We start from the raw sequence: 15990 nt of genomic DNA, 5'->3' as shown, positions 1-15990 counted from the left end.
CAGCAGTGAATGTAGAATCAAGATGTATTGTAAAAACTTTACAAAACAAAAAAGAAAATGGTATTATGACGAGTTGAACTGTGATGATGTGAAAAAAATGTTTATGACATGTTTTACTTATGCTTACTATTTTCAGCAGTTAATCATTGAATGCTGAAATATATTGTTACATTAAGCAGAAAAACTCTCGCAAACACGATAGTGTGATCAGATGTAGATAAATCTCCACATATTGAAAAAAACAGAGTCATTTATAGTAACATGTCACTTGCCGCAACCATCATAGTAGCATAACACTTGGCATGATGATTGGTGGTAGGGGAGGGTCCTGGGTAGGGGGAATGGGGCAGCAGTGACATAGTGGGAACCTTCCTTAATTGTCTAAAAACCCGCCGCTGGGGGAATGTCCTTTAAATTGCTCTGCAGCTTAAAGCACCTATTATCTGGTTTAATTTTCTACTATTTCATGGGTTGAGTTAGGTGGCAGAGGTAGTGTTCAGTATGAGCCTGGAACAAATGATCTATTACTACGTCTGTTTATTTCAGATGTTAATGAAGTTCTGGAACCAATTACTATATTATAGAAAATCACTGTCTATATAGTAAAATAAAGACATTTTATTGGTTGAGTTAAAGGAAAGTTGATAAGCTTTGAGAAGACTGAAGTGTTGACTTTGGCTTGGTATCAGGGCACTTTTCAACATGTTCTGCTTGGTTGCCTTATTGATGTCATCAGCCAGCCAGTGACCATGTATCTGTCTGCCTGTATTTGTCTGTCCACTGGTGTTTCTGTATCAAACTCAATAAGTTCTTAACTTTGTTGGTGTTAAAATGTTTTAGAAGTGTTGATAAGGTGGTGTCAGGAACCACTGGGAGACCTTACAAAAATGTCATAATTGCAGAATATTAAGATTAAGGAAATTATGCTTCTCTCAACACTCATAGATGTTGCTGGCACCATCTCATCATTACTTAAGACTGTAAAACACTACCAGAGATAAGAAGCCATGGAAGAATTGGGATGCAGTAACAACACTGAAGGACACATTACAAGACCACCAGGGTGATTAATAACCTATTGACAGCACCAGTATTGGTATTAAGCTTAAGAGTGTTTAGCAACTCATCATCACTGTCACTTGGATCAGTTGACACCATCTCACCAGTATTTATCATTCATGGTGATATAGTAATGGTGATAGGTGGACAGACAACATGATTATCCTGTTGGCTGGTACAGCTGTCTACACCAATATGGCAACTAAGCTGTTCATGAGAACCACATTAATCCATATTTAATACTTGTGCAAAGATGTAGTAGACATTTTCCACTCAGTTTGAGGATTTAATACTTTTAATTGAAATTTATGAAAAATAAATATCTTCATGCAATCATATACTCTGAGGATACACCACAATAGGCAGGAAAACAGAGTCAAATTATGGTGTTAGCCCAATATCACAAGTGAACATTTCTGAGCCTCTCACTGCCATCATGCTGTTTATCAATATGTCTGTCAGATCCCATCATCTATCCCTCTGCTTTATGAATTATTGAAAATGTGGCTTATTCAAGTATTTTTATTTAATTTTCCTTCAGGGTTGGAAAAGTCATGATTTAAAAATAAATAAAAATTTATTTTATTTAAATCAGATTTTTTATTTACATTTTTTTTTTTTTTATTTAAATGCATTAATCCTTGTTTGTTCCCACTGATTATTTGTTTCAGTCTTATGAGGCCATTTTCTTGTATTAAACTTGGCCAATGTGAAATGAGACCATAGTTTAATTTACATTACCCAAGATGAGTTTTTCACATAAAAATCATAAGTAGGCCTAATACAGTACTTTAATCAGATCTGCTAAGCCCTGTTCACACATTGGTGAATTTGGATGGTGAGTGCTTTGCAACTCCACTGCGACTCATTTGCAGTGGAGTGGTCATGCATTCACAGTGAATTTGTCGTGTGTTTGCAGTGGAGTTGCTGCGCATTCACAACAGATTGGCAGCAGAGCCGCCAGAGCGGGCAGAGTTGCAGCACGTTCATCAAGTGACAGCAAAGGTTCTGGATTGTTCAAAACATTTGCAATGGAGTTGCCATGGCTGGGAGTCACAGTATGTTTGCAGGGGTGTTGCAGCACTTGCAGCGGTATTGCAGCGTTGTCGTTATGGATTCATAGTGGTGTTGCAACAAGTTCACCACATTCATAGCACAGTTGCCATTCAGGGAGTCACAGCAGAGTTGCAGTGGAGTTGCCATCAAAATTTACCTATGTGTGAACAAGGCTCTACGTTAAAGTAACTTATACATAAATACTAAGAAACAGAAAAGGAACTGCATTTAAAAAAAAACACACTCGTGTGTGTGTGTTTATATATATATATATATATATATATATATATATATATATATATAGATATATAGATATATAGATAGATAGATAGATAGATAGATAGATAAATATGCATACACATATACACAGTGGAACCTCAGTTCTTGAACTTAATTAATTCCTGAATGCCACTGAAAATCTGAAATGTTCGAAAACCAAAACTATATTCCCTATAGGAATCAAAGTAAAATGGATTAATCCATTCCCAGACACCAGTCTACACTGTCTTTGTGACTTATGACAGACACTCCCACAGCCAAGATGACCACCAAGATGGCTGCTTCACATCATCTCCAGCTCACAAACTATTTATCTAAAAAGGATGTAATGAATGAACTTAGTGACACAGAACTCATCAGAAGGTACTGTTTAGACAAATCTAGTGAAGCAAGCCTTACAGAGGGACACAGGGAGGAGCAACACACTGCCAAATGTAGGTGATCATAACACTTAAACATTTTGCTCCTGGGAAAAGCTGCTGGAAAAAATGCAGTTGTGCAGTAGTGATGGCGTTGGGGGTCATCGAGAGAGCCACAGGTGGCTTGGGATTACTCCTGAGTGCCGAAAAATGTTTGTTTAAATCTTGGCTTTTCAACAGGATCACATTTACCATATTTCAAAGATTGAATTACTATCTTACATTCTGTGTCTCTCCTCCAAACATTAAAACGAAGTAGATATTCATAGAAAATATAAATTAGTAATAAATGCCAGCTTTTGCTGTCTTTTAATATTTGAAATCGTTACTTCGTTCTAGATTTGAATGAAGGTACCATAACCGAAGCAATAATGAGTTAAAAATTTTGTTTGAAAACTGAATTGTATGAAAAAGGAGGCATTTGTTAACTATATATATATATATATATATATATATATATATATAATTTAAATCATGATTTTTTTTTTACTCTGATTTAAATAAATTTAAGTCACTTCATTTAAATAATTTGATTTAGATCAAACCAACTCTGTTTTCTGTATCCTGTGCAGGTAAAGTTCAATGGATTCCTGAAATTTGAGTGACAATCTTCATTTACATTTGTTTTATAAATTTTACATTTATTATACATATGGAATGTAATTGTTAAAATAATAATTTGAGGCACATATGTTATTGTAAGTTGGTGTTGATAAATCTATAGCTTCGTGATTTAGTGGAAAACCTGGGAATAACTGCAGAGCCAAAAAACTGGAGGCCTCTAGAAGAACTTACAATCTAGTTTATTTAAGTGATATTTCAAAATCTTAGATTACAATCTTAAAAACCGACAAATGTAAATAAGCAGTTGGTAAAATCAGTGGACACTCCATGAGGAAAAGAGCAAAGTAAGCAGATTGAAAAGTGTTAGATCTTGGGTGTCTGCTGTCAATACCCTTTCCTCATGGAGTAGCCAGTAAGGTGAAATAATGTTTTTACATGCTATCAGTTTTTTTGTTGTTTGTTTTTCTTGCATTGATTAAGATGGGATTTGGAATTTCTTTGCTGGGATTTAGATTTTTTTTTTTTTTTTTTTTTTTTTTTTTTGCCATCACTGAAATAAGCTACCTAGTGAATACTTCTGGGATGTGCATTGGTTTCTTTTAGCTGTCTAACTTCCTTTTATAAATTATAATTCAATGCACTTTTTTTTTTTTTTTTTTTTTTTTTTCTTAGGACACCCCATCCATGCTTAATTTTTATTACATTTATGGGCCTTATCAGAAACATAAATGTTGTAAGCATATTTTTCAGTCCAAGACATTGTCATTAAACATCTTTACTTTTTGCAAGTTTTATAAACTTGACTCCGGGTATAAAAATGTATTCCTCTACTTCCAAGTAATTTTTGATGTTGGCTTACTCTTAGTATGAGGAGCAGCAGCTGTTACATCAATCGTGCTTTGACAAGTATAGGTCACAGTTACCTGCTGTCAGTATCACATGGAGACATACAGTAAACCTCCATAAGTTGGAGCTCATATTTTCTCTCTCTCTCTCTCTCTCTCTCTCTCTCTCTCTCTCTCTCTCTCTCTCTCTCTCTCTCTCTCTCTCTCTCTCTCTCTCTCTCTCTCTCTCTCTCTCTCTCTCTCTCTCTCTCTCTCTCTCTCTCTCTCTCTCTCTCTCTCTCTCTCTCTCTCTCTCTCTCTCTCTCTCTCTCTCTCTCTCTCTCTCTCTCTCTCTCTCTCTCTCTCTCTCTCTCTCTCTCTCTCTCTCTCTCTCTCTCTCTCTCTCTCTCTCTCTCTCTCTCTCTCTCTCTCTCTCTCTCTCTCTCTCTCTCTCTCTCTCTCTTTGTAAGAACAATCCTAAGGAATGCTAAATAGAATAAGACTGATTGAGAAAGAAAAGTAAATTACATATATGAGAGTGAGAAAGGATGAAGCAAAAATGGCATAAAATAAATGAGGGGTAGAGAGAGTGAATCCCTAGTTCCTAGTCCCTTATCTCTGACAGATAACGGGGAGGGGAGGGAGGTTTTAGACAAGACAAAAGAAGGGAGAGGAAAGGAAAAAAGGGAGGAAGGGACAGGTGGCGGAGAGGTGAGCAGCGGCTCGCACAGCTGGTGAGTTAGTGTTGCGAGTTTTAGTTTGTTACTCTGATTAAATCTTTATTAAAATTTCAGTGCTTGCACGAATGGCAAGTTCATCTTACCAGTTTTGGTTCGCTATTCTGATTAAATATTTATTAAAATTCCAGTGCTCGTATGAGTGGCGAGTTCGTTATCCCAGTTTTAGTTCGTTATTCTGATTAAATATTTATTAAAGTTTCAGTGCATTGTTGCAGTTGTATGTTATAATGACCCTGTGTTGTCACGTACCCTACTGTGTGTGTGTGTGTGTGTGTGTGTGTGTGTGTGTGTGTGTGTGTGTGTATATATATATATATATATATATATATATATATATATATATATATATATATATATATATATATATATATATATATATATGCACACACACACACACACACACACACACACACACACACACACACACACACACACACACACACACACACACACACACACACATGTAGAATATGAAGAAATGATAAAAGACACAAACAACTGACTAGAGAAAATGCTAAATGGTGATAAAATCATTTTGATGGGAGACTTTAACTGTAAGATATGCAGGGAAGAGTGGTACACTGAGGGAATAGAATCATCTTGGGGAAATAAATGATTACAACTGGCAATGGATAATGTATTAACACAACAGATAAAAGGTGTTACAAGATATGGAAAAGATGGAGAAACATCGACTAGATCTATTATTTAGCAAGGAAGCAGAAGGAATTGAGAATGCTCTGATAGGATTTCTGTTAGCCAAAAGGGGTCACACTACCATAGAATCCAATATAAGTAAGGAAATAGAGGTTGAAGGGATGAAGAACACCATGCTGGGAGATGAAACTACAGAAAGGCAGACTTTGATGACATGAAGTTTTTTCAAGAAGAGAGATGGGATATGTTCCATAAGGCTACATGGGTCCAAGAGAAGTGGGATGAGTTTCTTAAAATATACAAAGAAGACAAAAAGAACTTTGTCCCTAAAAGGCAGACAATAATAGTTGGTAAAAAAAAAATATGGTTTAATGAAAGATGCCAAGCAGCAGGAAGGATGAAAGAGGATTCATGGAAAAAGTGGAGGAAAAGTAAAAGAGTTAACCTATGGAATAATTACAAACAAGCAAGAAAAGATTACATGAAGATCATGAGAGATGAACAAAGACAGTTTGAAAAAGATATAATTGGCCGGTGTAAACATGAGCCCAAACTCTTCTATAGACATGTGATGGGAAACTGAAAAGCAAGGTGAACATAGAAAAACTAGGGTTGGATGGAGTGGTATATGAGGAGCCAAAAGAAATGGCAGAATTGATGAATAAGAGCTTCAAGGAAGTTTTTACAAAGGAAAAGGAATTGTTAAAGTAACTGGACATATAGGAAAAAAGAAAAAAGGAGGAATTTCAAGTAATGATACAGGAAATTAATTAAATCATCAAAACTTTATCTGTGAGAAAGACTGCAGGACCGGATGGAGTGTCGGGATGGGTATTAAAAGAGTGCAGTAACCAGCTTAAAGATAAATTATATACCTCTTTTAATGAAAGAATAATTCCACACAGTGCCCATATTAAAAGGAGGAGACTCACAAGACCCACAAAATTACAGACCAGTTTTGCTGATAAGTGCGGTAGCAAAAATACGTGAAAGGATAATTAAAAAAAAGTGGACCAGATTTTTGGAAGTTAATGAAATCCTTACAAATTGTCAGTTTGGTTTTAGAAAGAAGAGATCTTATCTTACTAATTTGTTGTGTTATTATTCAAGAGTGATTGATATAATAGAGGAGAGAAATTGTAGGGCAGGCTGCATGTACCTAGATTTAAGGATAGACTTCTCTGGAAACTGGAGAAGATAGATGGTGTAAATGAAAGACTATTGGAATGGATGGAGGATTTAAAAAAACAACAAAGATGCAAATGGTGATGAGGGACCAGACATCAGTGTGGTGCCCAGTATTAAGTGGGGTCCCCCAAGGATCTGTGTTAACACCAGTAATTTTCACAGTGTATATAAATTATATGGTGGAGAACATATCCAGCTGTGTGAGTCTTTTTGCTGATGATGCAAAACTTATGAGAAGAGTGAAGGAAATTGAAGATTGTGAAGAATTGCAAAGAGATCTAGACAAGGTGTGGGAGTGTAGCAACAGATGGCAAATGGAATTTAACTCTGGGAAGTGTAAAAAGATCGAGCTTGGAAAAAGTAACAGAAGATGTAGATATAACTATAAGATAGGGAATTAAACAATTAATAAGACTATAGAGAAAAAAAAGATCTGGGAGTGATATTCTCAGAGGAATTATCTCTGGTAAAACATATTGATAAGATAGGTCAAACTCTCAACCTACTAAGAAATATAAGAGTTGGCTTTGCTTATCTAGATGAAAAAATTATGAGGAAAATAATCACCACAATGATATGTCAAAGATTAGAATATGCAGCAATAATTTGGTCACCACATGAAAAGAAGCACATAAGAAAGTTGAAAGGCATACAGAGAGCAGCAACCAAGATGATACCAGAATTGCAAGATCTGCCATATGAGGAGAGCCTAGCTAGGATGCAACTCTCAACCTTGGAAAAGAGAGGTGACATGATTGCACTTTACAGATTACTGAGTGGGGTGGAGAAATTAGATAGGGAAGATCTATTTATAATAAACAAAAGAGAAACAAGGTGACATGGAAGTGATGTGTGCTAGAAATATTTATGACTTTAAGGAAAAGTTGGATAAAAATAGTAATGGAGACTGGATTGTACGAGCTTAACTCTTCTCCCGTATGTCACAACTAGGCAAATACAGCTAGTTACACACACACACACACACACACACACACACACACACACACACACACACACACACACACACACACACACACACACACACACACACACACACACACACACACACTAAGGTCCATTAGTTTTCATATTCCCTACTGCTTACTCTCTTGTCTTCAGTATCAGAACCTAATTTATTTACCCTTTTTCCATTTGTGCAAATGAATTTTTCCTTACCTATGTACTGCCTCTTTCTTCCCTTTTTAGAAACTTTCAAGATCTATTGAGTGCTCTGTAGAGTATTCAGTTATACATTTTTAATCATCCTATAGGTCTTTAAATACATAAATTGTTTTTCAAAACGTGCTTTTCATATAAATATTTGCTGGATCAAAGTCCTGTGGGGATTACAAGAAATGAGCTCAAATTGATATCTCTTTTTGTCTTTTCTCCATGCAGTGTCATTAAAAATCCTTTGTCAAACACTGATAAATTTTAATTACTATCCATATTTTACTTGTTGAATACATCACACTGTTTTATAGATTTTATGTTTTCATATACACCATTTATTTTTCCACTAAGAAAAGTCAAATTTGCTTGTATTTCCTGTAAGGAAAGGAAGAGGAAATTATTTCTTTTTCTTTTTTCCTTTATGTTTACCACTTTCAGTTTGTTCTAGTATCCTCTGTTTAATTGCAAGTTTCAATGCTTTATGAATTTAAGAAAGATTGGCTTTAACCCTATTCCATACTAGTCCATATTGCCAGGGCACTTGAATGCTTGCACCATGCATGTGGTTGGAATGCAGCCATCATTTGAAAATACCATTGCAAAACCTTATATTAAAATTCAGTGTATATATGTATGGCATTGTTCCCTTCCAGTTTGTTGTAATTATATTGTATTTATTAGGGATCATTTAAAGGCCTTAAATCATATGTAGATTCCTATTTTATTATCATCATCTTGAAAAATACATTTCATGCCTACATATATCAGACTGTCACCTGATAGCACCGTGTCAAGAGTTTTTAGTGCTGGTTGGGAGAAGGCCCCTTACCCAAGTCAGTCTCAAGCCTGTGCAGTCTGAGTTTTAAGAGCTGCATCACAGCAATATCAAGCATCATCATGACTACAGAGATCATTTTATGGTTATGTTTACTGATATTATTCTTAACAAGCTTTTGCATAGGAGCCAAGTAGCTTTAAGGTTCTTCACTAGTGTTGTTTACATTGCAGTAATGAGGAAGAGTTGCTGCATTCATACTCAAAGCAATGTATGCATGGCATATTCTTTGTGAAGCATTTTGGGATAGATTTTAAAAAAGTGTGCGTATAATAATGTGCACTTTCAAAAGATAACGGTATTTTGACTTTCATTAAAAAAAAAAAACAGTTGAAAAGTCTATATATAAATCAGCATGTAGCCACATGCATGTATTAATAACATCTCCTTGTGTTCATCTCATTACGAATGAAATGAAAAAAATTAAATACTTCAGATATTTTACTGTTTATTTGTTGAAGCATACATTCTAATTTTCATTAATTTATGAAGTTTGAGTAAATTGTACAAATTGGCAAGAGAAAATGAAGCAACAATACTGATGCAATTTCCTTAAATACCTGTTGGAACATTTGTTTCAGATTCTATAACAAGTGAGGGACGAAGACGCAGGCGTCGTCATCGTAAGGTCCGTCGTCGAGGTGGTGGTAGTGGTAGTGGGGAAGGTGGAGATGGAGAGGTCTGGGCCACTTCTGCTGATGAAGGCTGGCCTGCTTCTGTTGATGAAAGCTGGCACACTGCTAATGAAAGTATGGTTACTGAGGAAAACTGGAATGCAGCAGGTGAAAGCTGGGATAGTCAGTCAGCTCCTGGACGAGCTACTAAGGAACGTACTCCAGGCTCTGAAACTGGCAATCGTCGAGGAAGGGGGAAAGGCCATTTTGATGGACCTCCAAGCAGGGAGGGAACACTTCCTCGAAGGCGACCTCCTCGCCATGAGGGCACACCAGCTCGTCAGTCTCCTGGGAGGCGTCCACCTACACAGCCCAGAAAGCCTAATGCAACAGCTGTAAATGGTAACTAAAGCACACAAACAGTGGCCCTTTTCCCTAACCCATGGCATCTGTTTAACTAAAAAGATATAATACAGTCTTACTCTCATTTGTTTTATTATGCAGAAGCTGAATCAGCCATGGTAAAATATGGGAGGAAGAGCCATCTTGAGATGTGCTAATGAAGACAAAATAAACCTGAATTTTTGCCCCTTTTATTAACGTTAATTACACAGTACCCTGAAGTTGACTTTCCTACCATGAATTCATGATGTATTAAGCAACACAGCCATCTCTGAGATGGCAAAAAGAACCAGACTTGGCTAGAAGTTTAACTTTGTGAGAAAGGCAAAATAATCCAGTTTAGATATTTTGGCTTAAAGTAGGAGCTTAGGTTTAAGAATTATAGAGTTTGAAAGACACAAAAGTCTAAAGACAGATTGGCTTGGTATATATATATATGGAAATTAATAATGCAGTAATGTAACTAACATACAAGGTGTTTTGTTTGGATTTGGAAGATGTTAGATGTTTGCAAAAAAAATCTGACAGCCTTTTCAGATAAAAAAATTAGTTACCTTTAATTGATATATATAGTGCATTAATGTTAATTGCAGTTAAAATGTTTATTGGTTATGGATTGTCATTGAAAATATCTATAACTAATAAAAATTTCATAGAATATATATGCAAGAGCACACTCATTTTTAGGAACTACATTGTGACAATGATGATTACCTCTGAGATTAAATAATTTAAATTTGAGGTATGTGTAGGTCATTCTGACCAGGGTCTGGAAGGAGTAGAGTGGTGCATATTTTTTGGCTAATTTTTATCCTTATAGATATCATTGCTTTCCTTTAGTTTTCAGCTGCATTTGCCTGAAGTTAAAACTGCATGTGGTTACTAAATATAAAATTAGGTTAACATTTTGAGTCATTTTCTCTCTCTGATGTGACTGGGTATGGGTAGTTCCTGCACTAGACATGGCTCCTTCCTGGAGAGGTTACACCAAGCAGAGAGGGCAAGGTGCTCTCACCCTCAGGAGCATGTTCTATGCCATCACTTGTTAATGGTAGACATTTGTTGCATGCTATCTGAGATTTGGAGGGATGAACCTTATGCAGTACTTTGCATTGGTTATGTAGCTCTGTGAATATTTTTACTGAGATCAAAAGTAAAAAAAATTAAGTTTTGAACATATTTGAAAACATTTTAAAAGTATGTTGTCCTGAACTTTAGAACTTCATTCATATGTCTTCTATGAATTATCATTTGGTGGAAATATTGAATTGTTTCAGAATTCTCTCTCTCTCTCTCTCTCTCTCTCTCTCTCTCTCTCTCTCTCTCTCTCTCTCTCTCTCTCTCTCTCTCTCTCTCTCTCTCTCTCTCTCTCTCTCTCTCTCTCTCTCTCTCTCTCCTCTCCTCTCCTCTCCTCTCCTCTCCTCTCCTCTCCTTTCTCTCTCTTTCCATACTTTTAAAGTAAAGTTGTATCCATGTAAGATGTAGAGGTCATACTCTGTGATAAGTATGTATTGTTGATTGATTTTTGTTAACAGATCAGCTTGGTGAACACTGCTGCATGTTACATTATATTCTTTCATGAATATGTTAATATCAAATCCACATATGTAGAGTATCCAGAAGCTAAATGGTGAAAGTTGTTACCTGTTTTAGAAATGTTTAGAGTCAATATATTTAGTCACTAAAAATGATATGCTGCAAGTGCCAAATTGTGTACATTAAAAGATATTTGAAAGTCTCATTATATTTTAAAGGGGATGATGACAAAAGTAAAAAGTATATAGGGCCTCTTTTAATGAAAGAAGTTATGTATCATGTATGCATGGTTCATGACAATAAAACTGGACCTGTGATAGATATCAGCCTGGACATGCAGTCTGTGAGGCTTGCATACAACTGACATATCAGTGGAGTATGATTTTCAGAGTATTCAATACAAACAACTATTTGCACTTGAAAGCATAAGGATCTTAGTATTGATCCAACTACATTGCCTCATTCACAATGTTACATTGACCTGATGTAAATTAATGATAATGTGCACTATACATACTAGTGTTGAGTGAACCTATCCTCACAACAGGAGCCAAGCTACCTTCTTACAGAAAGCTATGAGGATCCCATTTGTACCATAATAGATTTAGACTGCTAACATTGTGGGTGCATCTCTTCACAGGATGGGACACAGAACCAAAGGTGTAAAGAAGGGAAGCACTTAGGGCCATTTTCATATTGGCAATTAGCGTTTTTAGTTTGATTTTTCTCAAAGTTCTTTCTCCACTTCAAGCTAAAGAAAACTGGTAAGTCTTTCTATGAAACTTTTCTGCACCTGGGGCTTACTTAAATTGAAATATTTTGGGTTGAGTACAAAACCTGACTTTATAATAATTTTTTTGGTTTCTTATGAAGTGTTTAGTGTTATTCACCTTTTGTTACTTTATCTTTTACTATTAGTGATGATACTTATTCAGCAAATTAAGTCTTGAAGTTTCTTACATTCATTTCTATCAACAGAAACATTATATAGTTTTATGCCTGGATGTGAAATGTGGAGGTATGTACAACCAGAGAGGTTAAACATTCTCTGATGGCCCATTGTCCCTTTCTTTACCTTATCTTGGCTACACAGTTGTGTTTTTGTACACTTATCTAGTAATGCAGTCATATTATGGGATATGATTCAAGGAAGTACCCCAGTGGCAACTATGCCACTCAGGGTCATAGTGTCCAACAGGAAAATGGATAAAGATATCTCAAGCAAAGACTCAAACACATGTTATGACAATCTGCTGTCTGAGGAGGTACCGATGAGAACAGGTGTTTGTTGTGCCGGTTACCGCTCAGATGGATCTCTACATGGGCCACATGGCTTGTTTAGCTACACCCTCTTTGTATTTGCTGCCTTGAAAATAAAATATAGCAATTGTATAGCCATTTGATTGAACCAAAAGTTGTTTGTGTGATAATAATAGTAATTATATATATATATATATATATATATATATATATATATATATATATATATATATATATATATATATATATATATATATATATATATATATATATATATATATATATATATATATATATATATATATATATATATATATATATATATTTATTTTTTATTATTATTACTATTTTTTATTATTATTTTTATTTAATTATTTATGTATTTTTTTTTAAGGAGGGGGAGAGCTACCGCGGTAGAGTGGTACCACACGCGCTTGGGGTTGATGGGTCCTCAGGCGCACATATTCAAATAATGGCCACAGTCTGAGTTTGGAAGAACATCCATTCGCGGTAATTCCCAAGCTTCATTAGGAGGCACTATCCTATCCCTGATTCATCAAGAGAACCAAGACATAAAAACCGATATATATATATATATATATATATATATATATATATATATATATATATATATATATATATATATATATATATATATATATATATATATATATATATATATATATATATATATATATATATATATATATATATATATATATATATATATATATATATATATATATATATATCATAACTGGTACAGTAACAGTCGTCAGAAACAACACTGAGCCATTGCTCGCACACAGCTGAATGACTGATATCTCTCTGTGTATGGCGGCTGGATCAGAGAGATATACTGAAATTCATGTTGAATTGTGTGAATGTAATGTTTTATATTCAGTGTTATCTTACCATGTTTTGTTACTGTGTTGAGGTTTTACAATCAGGACAGGAAGGAATAATATCATAATAGTAAACATAAAATAGAGAATAAGTTCATATGTGCTTGCGTACTTTCCTTCATTTTCTCAAATGTGCATTTCCTTTTATGAATAATTTATAACATTGCTACCTGCAACAGCTCTCATACCTTCCCATATCCATCCTGTCACTATATTCCTCTAATCTAGATATGTCAAAAACATTTTGTAACAAAGCATTGATTTCCAAACTACCTTCCTATAACTTACCTCTGTATCTTTCATTCTGTAACATCATCTCAAGTTTCCTTTCTGTCCGTTCTATTGCTGCTGTGGTTTTCTTTTCTTTAACTGTCTTTTGTTCTATCTTCTTTTATTTTCTGATATTCTTTTCTAGTTTTTATTATATTCTGTTCTATTTTATTTCTTCTTTATTCTATTCTGTTATATTTTATTTTTCTTTAATTTCAATATTTTGTCTTCTATTAAATTTTTACTTTATTTTCTCTTTCTTTTATTATATTATGTTCTATTCTTTTATTTTATTCTATTCTGTTAATTTCTTCTTTTATCATTGTTTCTATTTTGTTTTATTTTCTCTTTAATTTTTTTGTGCATTAAAAATTCTCTACAGGAAATGATAGTGGAGAGAGAGAGAGAGAGAGAGAGAGAGAGAGAGAGAGAGAGAGAGAGAGAGAGAGAGAGAGAGAGAGAGAGAGAGAGAGAGAGAGAGAGATCCATAAACCTTATTAAACTGGTTTAAGGAATTACTATGTAAGAAAAAAAAAAAAAAATGAGACCAAATAATTGTATATTACAGCCGCTGGTGAGTAAGATGCATTGTGGACGGGGCGCTCGTGCTCAAGGGACTGGGATGGAACAGGACCCAGTGAAGACCAAGGTCACGAGTCACAAGGGTCAGCATTACTAACCGCAACTGCCGCCATCCCCCTAGCCGCCGTCTGCAACTTTTAATTTCTACAATGCTTGAACGAAATTTGCTCTCCTCATTCTTCACTGATCCATTGCTATCTTCATGTCTCTCATTGTCACATTAAAAAAAGAAAATTATTCAACAATACAATAGCAATAAAAACACTAAGTGGTGGTCTAAAATCTTAATCAACAAGTAAAACAAGCATCTTTAGATATGCCTGGAAAGAGGTACAGTCGGGCTGTAGTTGGGAACCACTGTTCTAATGCAGAGTAGTTCATATTTGTTATATATATATATATATATATATATATATATATATATATATATATATATATATATATATATATATATATATATATATATATATATATATATATATATATATATTAAGTGAACGTACGATTCTTTCTTGTTCGAATAAAATTATTCAAGATCCGGATCGTTTGCTGTCATATCCGTGAGGGCAAAGTGTTTCCTGCCGTGCACGTGGAGGGCAGCGGGCCAGGAAGAACGGTGAAGTCCCCTTCTGACGATCATGGTGCGCAGTGAATGATGGCATGATTTTCACCTAAGTTATGGGGGTCATGCTGGAAAACAAAAAGTCAAGAAGATACTTTATGGGGTGTGATGATCGTTAGCTTGGTATTCTCTTATGCAGTGATAGTCAACCTGGGTGCAATGTGCACCTCAAGGTGCATGAATTTTTTTCAAAGTATATTTGGAAATAATAAGATACATGAAGGGGTACAAGACGTGGCCAGTGTATATAAGAATGCACTGTAGGAAAGATGTATTATGAAGAAAAGCGTGTATCATGTAAGAAATATATTTAAGTTCAGATTAAAGTATTACAAATGTATGTATTATATCACACTCAGACGCAGCTCCCATTTTATTTTATTATACATTTAACACTTATACATGTAACATTTATTAACGACCGAGTAACTATTTTCTGTGTTTATTTCAAAATACTTTTATTTGAATATTAAAAAAATACTCTTATTTGAATATGTTCAGTCTTAAAAGTAGTGGAAAAATGTGAAGCATTTATGCATCTTTTTATGAATTATTGTACTAGGCGCGAGGGTACATGAATTTCTCGAAAGCTCCCGGAAGTGTTCATGAACTTAGAAAGTTTGGGAACCGCTGCCCTAATACACAAAATGGTTTATTTACGCTTTTTAGATTTTTCTTGAAATGAGCGTACGATTATGAACATCTATCTATCTGTCTATCTATCTATCTATCTATCTATCTATCTATCTATCTATCTATCTATCTATCTGTCTATCTATATCTATCTATCTATCTATCTATCTATCTATCTATCTATCTATCTATCTATCTATCTATCTATCTATCTATCTATATATATATATATATATATATATATATATATATATATATATATATATATATATATATATATATATATATATATATTTTAGATTTTTCTTGAGGTGAGCGTACGATTATGAATATCTATCTATATGTGTCTCTCTCTCTCTCTCTCTCTCTCTC

The 15990-nt window shown here is 34.6% G+C and overlaps 1 protein-coding gene across 6 annotated transcripts in view; it reads left to right on the top strand.

The window, feature by feature from the left end:
- Positions 1–12736, top strand: part of LOC135099911 (fragile X messenger ribonucleoprotein 1 homolog) — a 71956-nt gene extending 59220 nt beyond the window's left edge. For 2 of the 6 annotated variants that reach the window (XM_064002602.1, XM_064002603.1), the window contains exon 11: positions 9376–12736. In XM_064002602.1, coding sequence (XP_063858672.1) covers positions 9376–9818 — 443 coding nt within the window. In that variant the 3' untranslated portion in view covers positions 9819–12736. Of the gene's footprint in view, positions 1–546; positions 908–945; positions 1651–9375 lie in introns of those variants that run through there. The other 4 variants (XR_010268436.1, XM_064002604.1, XM_064002605.1 and 1 more) reach the window with 4 other exon arrangements.
- The last annotated feature ends 3254 nt before the right edge of the window (positions 12737–15990 follow it).

The sequence above is a fragment of the Scylla paramamosain genome, chromosome 4 (assembly GCF_035594125.1).
Source record: "Scylla paramamosain isolate STU-SP2022 chromosome 4, ASM3559412v1, whole genome shotgun sequence".
Taxonomy (NCBI): domain Eukaryota; kingdom Metazoa; phylum Arthropoda; class Malacostraca; order Decapoda; family Portunidae; genus Scylla; species Scylla paramamosain.
The sequence above is the reverse complement of the archived record's forward strand: the minus strand, read 5'-3'. Positions and strand labels throughout refer to the sequence as shown.